This window comes from Ovis aries, chromosome 5 (genome assembly GCF_016772045.2).
Source record: "Ovis aries strain OAR_USU_Benz2616 breed Rambouillet chromosome 5, ARS-UI_Ramb_v3.0, whole genome shotgun sequence".
Taxonomy (NCBI): Eukaryota; Metazoa; Chordata; class Mammalia; order Artiodactyla; family Bovidae; genus Ovis; species Ovis aries.
Window position 1 is genome coordinate 35,485,786 of NC_056058.1, and position 19,153 is coordinate 35,504,938.

A 19,153-nucleotide genomic window follows, 5' to 3' on the forward strand; every position below is an offset into this window, starting at 1 on the left:
CCATGCATTCATGGGCAACTTGGTGCTAAACCACCTGTAGCTGACCTACTTCTAGGTCAGGGTTTCATACCTAGGACAGCAGCTCCCTCATTGTGACCTATTTAAAGTCAGCCCTTGACACAAGATTTTGTAAAAAATAAAAAATTAAATTAAAAAAAAAAAACCACTTTTAACTATACAAGTATACTGTAAATTTAAAAAAAAAACACTTTTAACTATACAAGTATAATGTATTTATATAAATACAAGAAAGAAAAACAGAAGAAAATTATATAAATATAAAACAGGAAAATATTCAAAGGCAAGTGGAGATTTGTTTTTTTTAAATAAAGATGTTTAAAAAAAATTTCAGGAACAAAGAATGGAAAACAAAATCTGGATAAACCTTTAAAATAGGATAGGAGAAAGCAGGAATTTAAATGATGAAAAATGATGCAGTGATATGGAACTTCACATCCTTCTTGAGAGCTCCTGAATGCAGAAGTCAACAAAAAGAAAAGGAAAGGAATGAAAACAACACAGGGGCCTTTCGTAAAAACCCACAGCTAGCGTCTTACTTACGGTCACACACTGAATGCCTTCTCTCTAAAACCAGAAACAAAGAACAATGAAGTTCAAAGTTACCAACCCTGTTCAACATCGTGCCAGAAGTCCTAGTCAGTGCAACAAGGGAAGAAAAACAAAAGTTTAACAAACAGGAAAGGAAGAAAGAAAACTCTCTCTTCATGGACAATCTGACTATAAAGAAAAATCACAAGGAAAACAACAAAAAAACTGCTATAACTAAACAGTAAGTTTACCAAGGTCTTGAATACAATAACAATAAACAAAAATCAATTGTGCTTCTATACACTAGCAATAAACAATGGAAACCCAGATTTTTAAATCAGTACCATTTACAACAACTCCAAAGTGGGGTGGGGGGGGGAAGGGGGAAGGTTAAGAGTGTTCAACTCTAACAAAAATGGAGATATACTCAATACTGTTAAGAAGTCATTTCTCTACAAAGTGATCTATAAATTAAACATCAGTTCAGTGCAGTCGCTCAGTTGTGTCTGACTCTTTGCAACCCCATGAATCGCAGCACACCAGGCCTCCCTGTCCATCACCAACTCCTGGAATTTACCCAAACTCATGCCCATCGAGTTGGTGATGCCATCCAGCCATCTCATCCTCTGTCGTCCCCTTCCCCTCCCACCCTCAATCCTTCCCAGTATGAGGGTCTTTTCCAATGAGTCAACTCTTCGCATGAGGTGGCCAAGGCACTGGAGTTTCAGCTTCAGCATCAGTCCTTCCAATAAACACCCAGGACTGCTCTTTAGGATGGACTGGTTGGATATCCTTGCAGTCCAAGGGACTCTCAAGAGTTTTCTCCAACACCACAGTTCAAAAGCATCAATTCTTCGGCTCTCAGCTTTCTTCACAGTCCAACTCTCACATCCATACATGACCACTGGAAAAACCATAGCCTTGACTAGACAGACCTTTGTTGGTAAAGTAATGTCTCTGCTTTTTAATATGCTATCTAGGTTGGTCATAACTTTCCTTTCAAGGAGTAAGCATCTTTTAATTTCATGACTGCAATCACCATCTGCAGTTCTCAATAAAATTCCAGAGGGTTTTTTGCAGATATTTTTTAAAAAAGGTTTTCATTAAAAGGTAAAGAAACTAGAATACCCAAAACAATTATCAAAAGGAACAAAGTTAGCAGATTAACAATACTTGATTTTAAGACTTACAACAAAGCTATAGTAATTATGGCAGCATGATACCAGCATAAAGACAGACAAACAGATCAATGAAACCAAAAAGAGAGTCCAGAAAGAGACACACAAATATGTCAAATGATTTTTGATAAAAGAGTTAAGGTAATTCAATAACAAAAGGATGTTATCAATAATTGTACTGAAACAAATGAAACATTCATAGCAGAAAAAATATAAGAACTTGGACCTATACCTCATGTCCTACATAAAATTAACTCAAAATGGATATTAGACTTGAATGTAAAACACAAAACACTTAGAAGAAACACTTAGAAACACTATAAAACACTTAGAAGAAAAAAAACAGGAAACTTTTGAGACACTGCATTATGCTACAAATTCTTAGATCCAAAACCAGAAGCAGTATTAATAAAAGAAAAAAATGATACATCAAACTTCATCAGATTCTATAGCTTTTACTTTGCAAAAAATACTACTAGAAACTGAAAAGGAAAGCTATAGACTAGGAGAAAATAACTGCAAATTACGTTATGTGGCAGAGGACTTAAAAATTCACAAAACTCAACAGAAAGAAACCAAACACCCTCTACAAATTGTAACACCCAAAAAACCAAGAACAAAACGAAAACCCATGCATTTTGATATGCTGGGATTTACACTTATAATTGTCCTTTATATTTATATTACTATGATTCTTTTTCTGTCATAATGTAGAAATACAGTTACATAAAAGATGTGAACAGACACTTTACCAAAGAAGCTCTATGGAAGACAAGTAAGTACATAAAAAGATCGTCATAATTTGTTACTAGGGATATGTAAATTAAAAACACAAGATACCATTACAAACCTAATTGAATAGCTTTAATACAAACTGATGATATCAAATGCTGACAAGGATTTGGAACTACTGGAACTCTCATATAATGCTGATGAAAATGCAAACTAATACCAAACCTTCACAAATAATTCCAGAAAATAAAAGAGGAAAGGGGAACTCACTTTGTGAGGTCAGTATTAACCAGATGCCAAAAAAGACATCACAGGAAAACTACAGATCAATATCCCGCAGGAACATAGATCTTTACCAAAATATTAGTAAAGCAAATACAGCAATATGCAACCAGGATTATATACCAAAACCAAGTTAAATTTATCCCCAAAATACAAAGATGGTTGAAAATCTGAAAATCAATTATGTAAAACAACATATTAATAGAAAAAGGGGCAAAATCTGTATGATCATCTTAATCCCCATCAAGAGTAACTTGGAGTTTCCCAGGTGGTGCTAGTGGCAAAGAGCCCGCCTGCCAACGCAGGAGACTTAAGAGATGCTGGTTTGATTCCAGGGCCGGGAAGATCCCCTAGAGGAGGGATGGCAATGCACTCCACTATTCTTGCCTGAAGAATCCCATGGACAGAGGAGGCTGGTAGGCTATCGTGCATAGGGTCACAAAAAGTCAGACACGACTGAAGCGACTTAGCACGCACACACACACACACAGAGGTTATTAAGGAGCTTTGTGATACTGCTATTATTTTACATTTTTCCCAGAGTTCATTTTGCTTACTATTTGCTATTCAACAAATGCTGAGCACTTTCCACATACAAGGCATTCTGCTAGGCCCTAATACCAACACACAAAAATAAATAAGCATGTGATTCAGTAATAATAAGTCTGGGACTTCCCTGGTGGTCCAGAAGCTAAGACTCTAAGCCCTCAACTAAGGGGGCCCTGGTATGATCCCTGGTCTGGGAACTAGATCCCACGACTAAGAGTTTGCATGCTGCAACTAAGACCTGGCACAGTCAAATAAATAAATAAATACTTTTAAAAATTATAATAAGTCTTATACATAAGATACACAGTTAACAGAATAACCAACTCTGACCAAGGACTCGGAAGGAAAAAAAGGTGTCATTCCTATCCTAAAGTTACAGAAGCATATTTAAAATTGGCAATTAAAAGTAAATCACATTGTGGTAGCAAATATGCATGGAAACACTTTTATAGGAATATCATATACATACTTTCTATTGCCTGATTTACCTCTTTACAAAAATTATCACTTTAAAAACTTGAGGTATAATAATTTATGCCATTCATTACTGAAAAATATCCTTTGAGTAATATATCCTGTACCTTGTGGGGAGCAAGAATCCTCTGCCTGAATTTTTCAATTGTTTCTTGACCCATAGAAGACCAAGCACTGGCAAAAGCTTCTGCTTTGTCTTGTCCAAGATGAATGCTCTCTAACTGCTGCTGCAAAGCGGCTGGCTTCACGTTGTGATACACCGCCTAGTAAAGGGAAAAAAGCTACATATATCCCTAATGCTCACACAGAGATCTTGAGCTATAATTAAATACAACATTACTTCAAATGCTTTAAATTTTTAAAAATTTTATATTTCTATTGCATACATTTTTTATTTTACAAATAACAATATACACAACCAAAGGTGGAAAATTCAGAATTAAAGGGCCCAAATTATTCACACTGAACTTCATTTTTGCCTGTGGTTTAAGTAATACTAAATCTACTTATCAGAAACACTTCTTCGCTCCAGTTATGTAAATGGTATCCTAGTTAAAATTTAGTTTCCTTATTTCACTTAATTATTTCAAATAAGTACACAGTGGTTTTGTTTCCCAACTAACACAATTTTTCCAAGAAACACTTTCTCAAAACTATCTTCATCTACCAACTTCCCAGGTAAACACATAATAAAAAATTGAAAACTTTTTTCAGAGTGATACCTGCTCTATTTTTTACATTACGATGAAACAATTTTCTCATAAACCCCATGCTGTTCTGTCCGGTCTGGTTATCCTTTTCTTCTACGGAAGGTCCACCAAGGACAAGAACAACGTCATCTTTATGATCTGCAATCTGTGTAAGTCTGCTTGTAGTAGAGCCTAGCATTTTGTCCTCAACAGTATCTATTCACTAGAATGCCCCAAAGCTGCAGTACTGTTTAAATTTTTATTTCACAAGTATTCTTCTACTTAATCAAACAACAGGAATTTATTAAAAATCTACTTTTAGATTCTTAATAGATTTAGCCTAGTAATGTGCTACAATGCACCAAAAATGTGATCCTAGCCCCCTACAAATTCAAAACCTCGTGAAGGAGATATAACTGACATACATGAAATAATGAAAAGACTAACAATGGGCTCAACCATGATGAGCCAAGCGTAAAAGGAATCAAAATAAGGAGAGGACTGCGAGTATAAGGGGTCCAGGCTGCAGTGGGAGGAGATGCGATCTGAAGGGAACTTAAACAATGAACTGAATTTAGACGTAAAGAAGGGATGCAGAAGGGCAGCTCAGTAGGAAGAAATACAATAACAAAATGTCCTTTGACAACTATTTCTTTTCTAAATGTTTTATTTATCATCCTAGTCAAATAAATTCTCAAAATCAATTATTAAATTCCTTAAATAAAATGTGTGCATTTTTCCAAATTACTATACCAAGTAACAATAAATTTAAATCTTTTTCAACTGTCTCAAGTCAGTGAAGTCTTGATTCATAATGTCAAATATTAATACTTTACTCATGCTATTCAACACTAAGACAGTGTTGTAGAATGCAATACCATGAGAAAAAAAGAAACACACATTCAAATACTTTTTACCACATCAAAATTTTTGATAAAACATATTCACAGCTTTTACCTGTACACTTTAGAAAAATAAGCTAAAATGCAATAGATGTCACAGCAACACAAACATGTAGTAAATAGAAATCATGGTTAGGCTGTTTGGGGGCAATAAGAATACCTGTTCTAAAATGAATGATATTGTTTCAAGAACTAGGTGAAGATCTTGCTTCTCTAGAGAAAATGCAACTTGAAGTTTTTCTTCCTCTTCTTCACTGAAACTACTTTCAGCCTACAACACAAAAAGCAATCTATTAGCATACATTCAGGTATTCAAAATTCAGATACTGAACAGAGGATTCATTTATTCGTATGAAAATGAGAACTTGAAAGAAAAAAGTAAATCCATCATTGAAACAAACTGATGTGTCTGTAAATTTCAATATCTTAAAATCACAGAACAGTTCATTATTTGGATCTTGCCAAACAAATTTCATTTTAAAAAAAAAATCTTAAGTTCTATGATTTATAGGAGGTGGAAAATAATAACATGAAAAACAGACATTTAGAAAATACAATACTACAAAGTAAAGCCCTAAAATGTTAAGAATTTACTGTTGTTCAGTGGCTAAGTCATGTCCAACTCTGGCACCACATGGACTGCAGCATGCCAGGCTTCTCTCACCTTCACCATTTCCCGGAGTTTGCCCAAACTCACGTCCATTGAGTCAATGATGCCATCCAACCATGTCATCCTTCGTCACCCCCTTCTCCTCCTGCCTTCAGTCTTTCCCAGCATCAGGGTCTTCCCCAATGAGTCAGCTCTTCACATCAGGTGGCCAAAGTATTGGAGTTTCAGCTTCAGCATCAGTCCTTCCAATCAATATTCAGGACTGATTTCCTTTAGGATTGACTGCTTTGATCTCCTTGCTATCCAAAGGACTTTCAAGAGTCTTCTCCAGCACCACACTTCGAAAGCATCAATTTTTCGGTGCTCAGCCTTCTTGATGGTCCAAATCTCACATCCATACATGACTACTGGACTACTGGAAAAACTATAGCTTTGGCTAGATGGACTTTTGTCAGCAAAGTGATGACTCTGCTTTTTAATCTGCTATCTAAGTTGGTCATAGCTTTTCTTCCAAGGAGCATGAGTCTTTTAATTTCATGGCTGCAGTCACCATCTGCAGTGATTTTGGAGCCCAAGAAAATAAAGTCTGTCACTATTCTCATTTTTTCCCCATCTATTTGCTGTGAAGTGATGGGACTGGACGCCATGATCTCAGTTTTTGAATGCTGAGTTTTAAGCCAGCTTTTTCACTCTCCTCTTTCATCTTCATCACTCACTTGTAACACTATAAATCAACTATACTCCAATATAAAATAAAATCTTTTAAAAAATAAATAAAACATTGTGAGGGAGAGCACCTTCTCTGTAATAATACTAACCAATTATAATGGGTCCCAGCAACTTTTCTAAGAGTCCAAGCAAAATCTTCATTTAAGAGAATAGCATTTTGAGATAGAAAATACCTGGGAGTTCCTTTCCCTTGTTAGCTCTTTCTCTCCTCCCCTGAACACACCTCAAAACCTCTCCCAATATATGACTTTACCCAGCATTAAGCCCCTGCCAGCATTTATAAGTGGCAGGATTAAAGAGATAAAATCCATTAACCTTAAGAACCTTTATCTACATCCTCCATTACCTAGCACCAAGATTCCCATCAGATAGAGAGGTGGCAACTAGTTTGAGCCTTAGTATTATTTTGTTAAAAGTCAATGGATTAAGGGATGCAGCAAAAGCAGTTCTTAGATAGAAGTTCACAGTGATACAGGCCTTCTTTAAGAAATAAGAAAACTTTCAAATTAACAACCTAACCCACCCCCTAACAGAATTAGAAAAAGAAGAACAAAATGTAAAGTCAGCAGAAGGAAGGAGCTAATAAAGATCAGAGAGAAAATAAATAAGAAATTTTTTTTTAATAGCAAAAAAAATCAATAAAACCAAGAGTTGGTTCTTTGAAAGGGTAAACAAGATTTACAAACCTCTGGCCAGGCTCACCAAGAACAGAGAGAAGACCCAAATAAACAACATAAGAAATCAAAGAGAGAAATCACAACTGTTACTGCAGAAATACAAACAAGTAAAACAAACAAATAGGACAGGGAAGCCGGGCATGCTGCAGTCCATAGGGTCGCAGTGTTGGACATGACTTAGCAACTGAACAACAAAACACATTTACTGAGTATTTTCTATGCACTACACAGATGGTTCGTGTCCTCCGGTGTACTATGCTCTAGTTAGAAAGACCTTACCAACAAACAACGATTCCACTAATTTCCATTTTAATGAGTTCTGCAAAAGAATGGGTTACTACAAGAGTACACATAAATCAAGAAATCTTTTTGATAGTCGCAATATTTTCCAAAACTTACACATTGCACGCATTACTTTCATAAGCAATATGTGAAAAACAGAAGTGAAGCATCTGAGTACAGCCTCATGGCTAGTTTTTCTTCCATTTCCAAAATAATCTGCTTGATCCAAAGACTGGTTTTTCACACATGAAAAATGTACACTATTAGAACTGCTTTCAAATAAAAATACTTTATCCCCACATACCAAAAACAACTTTCCCAGTTGCTGCCTCTCCCCAGCAGCTTCATGGAGAAGTTTCAGAAGTATCATGAGTCCCTGCCTTGACAGCTTCGGATGAGATACAAAATTATAACTGCATTCTTGTAGTGAAGCAGCAGTGAGGTGAAGCTTAGAACTCTTAGAAGTGCAGCTCAGAACTGTCACATTTTTGGTTTGGGAAGGTCAGTCACCGGACCTCCAGTCTTTACTATTTTCTGACTAAGAAAAGCATGAACCCAGTTTGGCTAAAATGTCAGTCACTTACCTCAAGACCAGTGTTTTGATTTTAAAGTTCCAGAGTTTCTGCGACTACCACATACCTTCTTGAAATAATGACCTACAGTACCAGAGTTTTATCAATATAAGGAACAGAATAACAGTATTACTCACATATAATCACTGAACCACATGTTGCATTAAATTCAGTGGATATGTACAATCTAACTTCCATGTGTGTCAAACTGATTCCTTTTAACATACACCAAATGAGGTGTTTTTGACAAAATATAGATAGTGACTGGGCACAGAGAAAAATAAACTTCAGTGTCCTCAATATGTGCAAGAAAGGGAGATTTTTTAAAAAGAGAGCGAAGAAAGGAACATTCTCAAGATCTTCAGGAGCATTATATTAATAAAGTGGTTTGGAGTTAAGGAGATCAAGGGAACATTTATCTCCCCCCAATCACTACTACATGAGATATACACCCTTAAAATAAGGTGGAGCTTAAAATATGTGAACAGAAAAACAAATGCAGAATACAGCTATAAAACAAAGTTCCAAACACATATTCAACATCTTGATCTAACAACAACTCTGGGCAGATAAACATTAAATGTAAGTCATGGTATTTGCTTTTAAATAGCAGCAGGTTAACTTCTTCCTCTATACCAAAAGTAACCCACACATATCTGGGCACTGAAAAAGTTAAAGAGATATATTCATTTTTATCCTCTCAATGGGAGAAAAATTTAAGGCCCAGGTTTATAAAATCAGAGATCCAAGAAACTTAATTTTTAATGGAAAGTGGATGTTAATTTTCTATATATTTAAAAAGCATACACCATAAACACAGAACACAGAACTTCCCTGTAGCTCATACGGTAAAGAATCTGCTTGCAACGCAAGAGATTGGGAAGACCCTCTGGAGAAGGGAATGGCAACCCACTCCAATATTCTTGCCTGGAGAATCCCATGAACAGAGGAGCCTGGTGGGCTACCGTTGGTGGGGTTGCAAAGAGTCGGACACAACTGAGCAACTAAGCACAGCACACATAAACATATACATATATACACAGGTAAAAAGGAAAACCAATACTTAAAAAGAATAAGCACTATATGGACTGACAAGGAAAGATTTCTAGTAAAAGTGATAAGTGGAAAAGGTAAACAGTAGGGCAATACACACAGTACAATGCCACTTATGAAAACATTTATTTAGAAACCAAACAGTTGTATGTGTGTATGCATGCACATACATGGGCACATCTGTATTTATTAATACTTGAAAAAAAGACCTGGAAAGATAAAAATCAAATCAACAACAAAGACAGCTTCGAGGGAGGTGCGATGGTTTTCTCACATCTGCAGATTCTTTCACATACCTCCATTCAAAAGATGGGAGCCTAAGTTCCTCTTCCTTGAATATGAGTCAGACTGACTGACTTTTAAGAAGAATATAGTGAAAATGAAGTTATGTGATATTCAAGGTTAGGTCATAAAAAGGACAGCACCGTCCTCTCCTGGACCACTCATTCTAGAAGAAGCCAACCTCCACCCATGTCAGGAGCAAAGGCCCACGTGACAAGGAACCACAGCTGCCGCCAGCTAGCCGTATTAGAAGGAAATCCGCCAAGCCCAGTCAACACTTCAGGTAACAACTGCCTCCACCAGAAGCTGGCAGCAATTTCATGAGAACCCCAAGTCAGAGACACCCGGCCAAGCCACTGCTAAACTCTTTACTTAGAGGAGGTGTGAGAGACAATAAATGATTATTGTTGTTTTAAGCTGCTAAATTTGGGGGAAATTTGCAATTCAGCAATAGATAACTAACACAGGAAAAAACTAAGGTGGAGAAAGAAGCAAGAGTTAACCAAGGGGCCATTTCAGTTCATCCACACTGTTTAGATGTCTTAAAACAAACCCTCATAAACTGTGAAATAGTTTGTTATTAAAACATAAATGTTATTTAAACAATTTAAGCACTCTATTTTGAACTTCAAAGGCACAAAAAGGGCAAATCAAAAAATCCATTCTTTCAACATTTCTTTTTCTTTTTTTTTTTTGAAGAATTCATTTTCTTAACATGCATGATGAGTGAACTAATCTCAGTTCCACACATAGTTAAAATCAGGTCATTATCCTCAGAAAGTTATAGAGAATTTCTACTCTATGAAGGCAGAATATTATCGAAATAATTATAAAGGCAATTGCTTCCTTGGTGGCTCAGCTGGTAAAAAATCCGCCTGCAATGAGGGAGACCTGGGTTCGATCCCTGGGTTGGGAAAATCCCCTGGAGAAAGGACGGCTACCCACTGCAGTATTCTGACCTGGAGAATTCCATGGGGTCGCAAAGAGTAAGACACGACTGAGCGACTTTCACTTTCATTTTCAACTCAGAGCATGGCTTTAGAGAGAAGAGAGGCCTTTGGTCCAAAATCCAAGCTCTGACTTTCAAACACAGGCATACACACACACCACCACCGAGCAAGAACATATGGTACTAGCAGTCTGCATACCCCATAATTTAAACTGTACAAACCTGATAACCTTAAGGTGTAAGAAGTCCTCCAGCTTACATTAAGTATAAAATAAACGCATTTTCAGAGATAAGCTACCCTTTTTCTTTTTTTGTTCAGAGATGGGGTGAATTCTTCTTTGTTCAGGACTGTGCTGCACGGTATTAACACATTTAACATCCCAGGGCATTAAATGCCAGCAGCACCCTAAACACACTGTAACAACAACAAAAATCCTCACACATTTCTATATGCTGGGGTTTACACCTGTGATTGTCCTTTATGTTAATACAAGACCTCTCTACCATAATGGGGAAATATGGTGGTACCCACAAGTCAGTCTATCAAATAACTTTTAAAGTTTTGAAAACAATCTTTCTGAAATGTATGGCACCCACTCTAGACTTTTGTAAACAAAGTATATTGGATTACGCTGTGTGTTAGTTGCTCAGTCATGTCCAACTCTTTGTGACCCCACAGACTACCCCACCAGTCTCCTCTGTCCACGGGATTCTCCAGGCAAGAATACTGGTGTAGATTGCCATAACCCTCTCCAGAGGATCTTTCTGACCCAGGGATCAAACCCTGGTCTCCTGCATTGCAGGCAGATTCTTTACCATTTGAGCTACATCTTTACCATCTGAGCTACAGGGAAGTCCTATGTTTTTGAAACAGTTTTAAGGAAAAATATACCAAGACATAGGAAAAAAAAAAAACTTACAGTTACCAAATGGGGATGTGGAGGGAGATAAATTAGGATTTGGGGATTAACATACACAACACTATACATAAAATAGATAAACAAGGACCTACCGCATAGTACAAAGAACTATACTCAACATCTTATAATAACCTATAATGAAAGATAATCTGAAAAAGAATACATATATATATCAATAACTTTGCCTTATACTTGAAATATAACATTGTAAATTAACTATATTTTAATTTAAAAAAGGATATATCAATAGTCTTTAACTTTTTTTTTCTCCATTGCCAATAAACTTAGGTATAAGTAGGTATAAGTTTCATTGTGATGTAACAAATACACCAAATTCCAGAGGCTACAGGTTTTATTTTCTGAGTGAACAGTTATATTTCAAAGATTCATTTGGATTAGTTTCTTGTAATGAATCAAGTATTTCTTATGTCTGATTTTCATAATTCTTCTAGAACCTGATAAGTTAACTAAGATTGGTGACCAAGTAGTAAATTACTAATTATCAATACTTTCAAGATAACCACACCCTTGAAATAAAAGTGGAAGAGAGTCTTACCGGTTGACAGCAAGTCTACAGAATTATTTTTAAGAGGAAGAATGAAATCGTACTATCAGAATTTTCCCAAAGCATGTTCCACAGAGTCTTAATCCCAAAATAAATACCATGATAAAACAATTCCATGGTCAAATACATATGGGAAAAAAAATACATATGGAAAATTCTGCACACAATAGTCACCTTTAAATATTTACTATTAATGCTACCATAAAATATACTCTGATAAGTTCCATAATATTAAAAAAAATTATTTTGAATGAAAACAGAACTTCCCAAACTTTTGATCATCGGATATTCATCAAATTTGCTGGAGAACAATACCTTGCAAAAAGTTATTCAAGTGGAAACCTGGATTTGCAGTAGAATCATAAGAACAAATTATAAGCGATAATACTGCAAACATACAAACCTTCAGGTGAAGTTTTTGAAGAATTCGGGTGAGCAGTCGTGGAAATCTTCCTATATCTATTTCATTTATCAGGGACACTGCTTTTTTCATGCTAAAGAAATTCATAAAACAAAGTTTTAAAATATGTTTTCCCCAAGTGGTACTGTCATTGCTCTAAGTACAGTTGACTGTAAGTTTTCATCTCAACAACTGATTGCTATAAAGCCAAGTCTGAGTGAAATAAAGAAAAACAGATGATGGCCAGCAAAGACGACAGGACATTTCCAAAAGATATCCCATAAGTACCTCTGTTGAAAAGGTCTATTTGGCAAATTTTCTCTTTCTTCTGGGCCAGGCAAACTACTTGGGAAAACTTGCACTCTGTGGGGGACAGTATCAATTTAGGAGTGGGAGTTTATGTATCCATGTAACTCAAAACAGAACTCTGAAAAGAGTGGAGGGAGGGAAGTGGCAGTTACACCAAAAACAGATAAAAAGACTGATGTTTTGCAGATAAGAGAATTTTTTTTAAAAAATTAACATACAATATCATTCGGGGTCACTAAGTCCCAGTTGTTTTAAAACCCTGCTTAAACTGTAACCAACTTTAAATTATGTGATAAGAACAATTCTACTGCACCACGCTGGATATGGTTTACTGATGTGGTGTGTTACCCAGGACACTGGTGTGAGAAAAGGAATTGGCTGTCAGAATGCAATCAAAGAAGGAAAAACTTCAAAATGACAACTCTCTTCAAACAGATTCTTGTCGTGTCACAAGATGGGCTTCCCTGGTGGCTCAGACCGTAAAGAATCTACCTGCAATGCAGGAGACCCAGGTTCGACCCCTGGGTTGGGAAGATCCCAAGAGAAGGGAATGGCAACCCACTCCAGTATTCCTGCCTGGAGAATGCCATGGACAGAGGAGGCTGGCGGGCTGCAGTTCATGGGGTGCAGAGTCGGACACGACTGAGCAACTAACACTATGCACAAAGAAGTTATTCTCCAGACTCAGTGATACTTCTGCACTTTTCTGCATCCACCCACCACGTTCACTATTATTTATCTGTCATTAAATGGAATCATTTTTGCCTAATTTTATTTTAAAATAGAACTTTATATCACCTAGAGAAGGAAATGGCAACCCACTCCAGTACTCTTGCCTGGAAAATCCCATGGAAGAAGGAGCTTGGTGCAGGCCACTCACTGTCCATGGGGTCACAAAAAGTAGGGCACGACTGAGCGATTTCACTTATATCACCACTATAGACCACCGACCTTACCTACCATGTATAGATATGAACTAAATATCTAAATGAATAAAAGGTAAATAAAGGGAAAACAAAAGCAATGTTACCAAATTCTGGTCAGATGCTGTTACCAGCCAAAAAACTCCCGGCCTGGGGCCTATTCGATCTTGATTGAAAAGGTGTATTAACACGTGTTAAGTATTAATGACCACTCAGGACCAACGGGAGAAGGCAATGGCACCCCACTCCAGTACTCTTGCCTGGAAAATCCCATGGACGGAGGAGCCTGGTAGGCTGCAGTACATGGGGTCGCTAAGAGTTGGACACGACTGAGCGACTTAGCAGCAGCAGCAGGACCAATGGGAGTCTTTCTCATAATCAGAAAGTCTGAAAAGTATTGAAAAAGGAAAGGGAACACCTCTTCACGTGATTTCAGAACTACTGCAGGATGGCTTGGGTACCAGTGATACCAGCCTCGGGGAACAGTGACAGTGACGAGACACTGACGCACTGACTTCAGCTGTCTGACCCGGTGTAAGCCCACTCAAGTGAACCACGGTGCAGGTGTTGGCGCCCAGGATCCCGCATTCCCGCGGGGCCCGCACAGCGACTCCGCCGGCCCGGCGCCCCGACCACAGACAGCAGCAGCGTCCTCGGGCCGGCCCTGCCCGCGCCACCCCGGTGACCGCTGTCCCCCCGCGCCCGGCCGGGGCTACCTGGGGCTCTCCCGCAGGATCAGCGCCGCGGACGCCGCCATCCTTGAAGCTCCCTGGCCCCGCCGCTCGAGTCAGATGCTTGGAGCCCAACCAATGGCTGAGGCGGCGGCGGACGGCAAGCCGGAAGGGCCAAGCCTCGCAGGGGCCGCGCCGCTCCGCGGCTGCAGTCCTGGAGGGGCGAAGGGGCGTCCTCAGTCTTCGTACTCCGCGCCACTCTCGCAGTTCCGAGTTAAGGCTGTACACGTATTAATTTACTTACAGATATATATTTACCTATTTTATATATACACATACCTGGATACGGAGTGTGAATATTTTTAGGTATTAATGTAGGTAATGTGTGTGTGTATAAACATATATTTAGGAGTGCGTACTCCAGGAGTTGGTGACGGACAGGGAGGCCTGGCGTGCTGCAGTTTATGGGGTCGCAAGGAGTCGGACACGACTGAGCGACTGAACTGAACTGAACACATACAAATAATTTTTTTGGAGGGGGAGGAAAAGTTTAAGCACCGCCTGCAGTGTCTGGCCTGCGCTGCAGCTGAGCGAGCGGTGGAATGCTCTCCGAAGGAGCCCAGGGCAGCTCCAGCGAGTGAGCGGCCACCAGCCCTTCCTGTCCCCTGGAGCTCTGCAGTGCCCTAGCGAAACCTGTGCTCTTAGTATCTTTATTCATTCAGTAGTGTTGTCTGAGGGGTTTCCCTGGTGGCTCAGAGGTAAAGAATCTGCCTGCAATGCAGGAGACCTGGGTTAGATCTCTGGGTCAGGAAGATCCTCTGGAAAGGGGCATGGGCAACCCTCTCCAGTATTCTTGCCTGAAGAATCACGATGGACAGAGGAGCCTGGTGGGCTACAGTCCATGGGGGGGGGGGGGGGGGGGGGGGGGGAGTTGGAGGAGGGGAGTCACACAGAGTCGGACACAACTGAAGGACTAAGCAACAGCAGTATTCTTTGAGCACCTACTGTATGCCAGGCACTATGCTAGACACTCAGGATACAGAAGACCAAAATTCCTGACCTCGGGGTTGGTCAGCAGTTAAATTCGCGAGTATTCATTGTGCCCCTCTTTGGCGGTCAGGCACTGAGCTAGGTATTGTATATAGGAGGGCAGATGAATTCCTGCAGTGACTCATAGCTTATGGTGAACGATGTTGGATTCCTGATTGCCGAAGAAGATTTAGCTTCAGGACCAGGGACCAGGCTTGATCACTCAAAAGCTTTTGTGTAGCAGAGTTTATTAAAGAATAAAAAGGGAGAGAGAAACCTTCTGACAGACATCAAAAGGGGAACGGAATATGCCCCCCTTGCTAGTCTAAGCAAGGCAGCTATATACTTTTCAATTGGTTATTACAGTAAGACGGTAGGTGTTTCGAGAGGGCATCCGAAGGCAGACACACTGAAACCATAATCACAGAAAACTAGCCAATCTAATCACATGGACCACAGCCTTGTCTAACTTAATGAAGCTAACTAAGCCATGACGTGTGGGGCCACCCAAGACCAACAGGTCATGGTGGAGAGGTCTGACAGCATGTGGTCCACTGGAGAAGGGAACGGCAAACCACTTCAGTATTCTTGCCTTGAGAACCCCATGAACAGTATGAAAGGCAAAATGATAGGATACTGAAAGAGGAACTCCCCAGGTCGGTAGGTGCCCAATATGCTACAGGAGATCAGTGGAGAAATAACTCCAGAAAGAATGAAGGGATGGAGCCAAAGCAAAAACGATACACAGTTGTGGATGTGACTGGTGATAGAAGCAAGGTCTGATGCTGTAAAGAGCAATATTGCATAGGAACCTGGAATGTTAGGTCCATGAATCAAGGCAAATTGGGAATGGTCAAACAAGAGATGGCAAGAGTGAACATCAACATTCAAGGAATCACAGAATTAAAATGGACTGGAATGGGTGAATTTAACTCAGATGACCATTATATCTACCACTGTAGGCAGGAATCCCTTAGAAGAAATGGAGTAGCCATCATGGTCAACAAAAGAGTCCAAAACGCAGTACTTGGATGCAATCTCAAAAACGACAGAATGATCTCTGTTCGTTTCCAAGGCAAACCATTCAATATCACAGTAATCCAAGTCTATGCCCCAACCAGTAACGCTGAAGAAGCTGAAGTTGAATGAATGATTCTATGAAGACCTACAAGACCTTTTAGAAATAACACCCCAAAAAGATGTCCTTTTCATTATAGAGGACTGGAATGCAAAAGCAGGAAGTCAAGAAACACCTGGAGTAACAGGCAAATTTGGCCTTGGAATATGGAATGAAGCAGGGCAAAGGCTAATAGAGTTTTGCCAAGAAAACGCACTGGTCATAGCAAACACCCTCTTCCAACAACACAAGAGAAGACTCTACACATGGACGTCACCAGATGGTCAACACCAAAATCAGATTGATTATATTCTTTGCAGCCAAAGATGGAGAAGCTCTATACAGTTAGCAAAAACAAGACCGGGAGCTGACTGTGGCTCAGATCATGAACTGCTTATTGCCAAATTCAGACTTAAATTGAAGAAAGTAGGGAAAACCACTAGACCATTCAGGTATGACCTAAATCAAATCCCTTATGATTATACAGTGGAAGTGAGAAATAGATTTAAGGGACTAGATCTGACAGACACAGTGGCTGATGAACTATGGGCGGAGGTTCGTGACATTGTATGGGAGACAGGGATCAAGACCATCCCCATGGAAAAGAAATGCAAAAAAGCAAAATGGCTGTCTGGGGAGGCCTTACAAATAGCTGTGAAAAGGAGAGAGGCGAAAAGCAAAGGAGTAAAGGAAAGATATAAGCATCTGAATGCAGAGTTCCAAACAATAGCAAGGAGAGATAAGAAAGCCTTCCTCAGCGATCAATGCAAAGAAATAGAGGAAAAGAACAGAATGGGAAAGACTAGAGATTTCTTCAAGAAAATTAGAGATACCAAGGGAACATTTCATGCAAAGATGGGCACAATAAAGGACAGAAATGGTATGGACCTAACAGAAGCAGAAGATATTGAGAAGAGGTGGCAAGAATACACAGAACTGTACAAAAAAGATCTTCACGACCCAGATAACCACGATGGTGTGATCACTCACCTAGAGCCAGACATCCTGGAATGTGAAGTCAAGCGGGCCTTAGAAAGAATCACTATTAACAAAGCTAGTGGAGGTGATGACATTCCAGTTGAGCTGTTTCAAATCCTGAAAGATGATGCTGTGAAAGTGCTGCACTCAATATGCCAGCAAATTTGGAAAACTCAGCAGTGGCAAAGGTCAGTTTTCATTCCAATCCCAAAGAAAGGCAATGCCAAAGAAAGCTCAAACTACTGCACAATTGCAGTCATCTCACACGCTAGTAAAGTAAAGGTCAAAATTCTCCAAGCCAGGCTTCAGCAGCACATGAACCGTGAACTTCCAGATGTTCAAGCTGGTTTTAGAAAAGGCAGAGGAACCAGAGATCAAATTGCCAACATCTGGTGGATCATCGAAAAAGCAACAGTTCCAGTTCAGTTCAGTTCAGTCGCTCAGTTGTGTCCGACTCTTTGCGACCCCATGAATTGCAGCACGCCAGGCCTCCCTGTCCATCTCCAACTCCTGGAGTTCACTCAAACTCACATCCATCAAGTCGGGGATACCATCCAGCCATCTCATCCTCTGTCATCCCCTTCTCCTCCTACCCTCAATCCCTCCCAGTATCAGAGTCTTTTCCAATGAGTCAACTCTTCGCATGAGGTGGCCAAAGTACTGGAGTTTCAGCTGTAGCATCATTCCTTCCAAAGAACACCCAGGACTGATGTCCTTTAGAATGGACTGGTGGGATCTCCTTGCAGTCCAAGGGACTCTCAAGAGTCTTCTCCAACACCACAGTTCAAAAGCATCAATTCTTCAGCTCTCAGCTTCCTTCACAGTCCAACTCTCACATCCATACATGACCACTGGAAAAACCATAGCCTTGACTAGACGGACCTTTGTTGGCAAAGTAATGTCTCTGCTTTTGAATATGCCATCTAGGTTGGTCATAACTTTCCTTCCAAGGAGTAAGTGTCTTTTAATTTGATGGCTGCAATCACCATCTGCAGTGATTTGGGAGCCCCAAGAAATAAAGTCTGACACTGTTTCCACTGTTTCCCCATCTATTTCCCATGAAGTGATGGGACCAGATGCCAGGATTTTTGTTTTCTGAGTGTTGAGCTTTAAGCCAACGTTTTCACTCTCCTCTTTCACTTTCATCAAGAGGCAAGAGGCTTTTTAGTTCCTCTTTACTTTCTGCCATAAGGGTGGTGTCATCTGCATATCTGAGATTATTGATATTTCTCCTGGCAATCTTGATTCCAGCTTGTGCTTCTTCCAGTCCAGCGTTTCTCATGTTGTACTCTGCATATAAATTAAAGAAGCAGGGTGACAATATACAGCCTTGATGTACTCCTTTCCTATTTGGAACCAGTCTGTTGTTCCATGTCCAGTTCTAACTGTTGCTTCCTGACCTACATATAGGTTTCTCAAGAGACAGGTCAGGTACTCTGGTATTCCCATCTTTTTCAGAATTTTCCACAGTTTATTGTGATCCTCACAGTTAAAGGCTTTGGCATAGTCAATAAAGCAGAAATACATGTTTTTCTGGAACTCTATTCCTTTTTCCATGATCCAGAGGATGTTGGCAATTTGATCTCTGGTTCCTCTGCCTTTTCTAAAACCAGCTTGAACATCTGGGAGTTCACAGTTCATGTATTGCTGAAGCCTGGCTTGGAGAATTTTGACCTTTACTTTACTAGCGTGTGAGATGAGTGCAATTGTGCAATAGTTTGAGCTTTCTTTG

The 19,153-nt window shown here is 39.5% G+C and overlaps 1 protein-coding gene across 6 annotated transcripts in view; it reads right to left on the reverse strand.

Annotated features, from left to right (window-relative positions):
• Positions 1-14,410, reverse strand: part of COMMD10 (COMM domain containing 10) — a 180,467-nt gene extending 166,057 nt beyond the window's left edge. For all 6 annotated transcript variants that reach the window (XM_004008693.5, XM_060415691.1, XM_060415692.1 and 3 more), the window contains exons 1-4: positions 14,343-14,410; positions 12,398-12,488; positions 5,516-5,626; positions 3,872-4,027 (exon numbers count right to left, since the gene is read on the reverse strand). In XM_004008693.5, the coding sequence (XP_004008742.2) occupies positions 3,872-4,027; positions 5,516-5,626; positions 12,398-12,488; positions 14,343-14,383 (399 nt within the window). In that variant the 5' untranslated portion in view covers positions 14,384-14,410. The remainder of the gene's footprint in view (positions 1-3,871; positions 4,028-5,515; positions 5,627-12,397; positions 12,489-14,342) is intronic.
• Between the last annotated feature and the right edge of the window lie 4,743 nt (positions 14,411-19,153).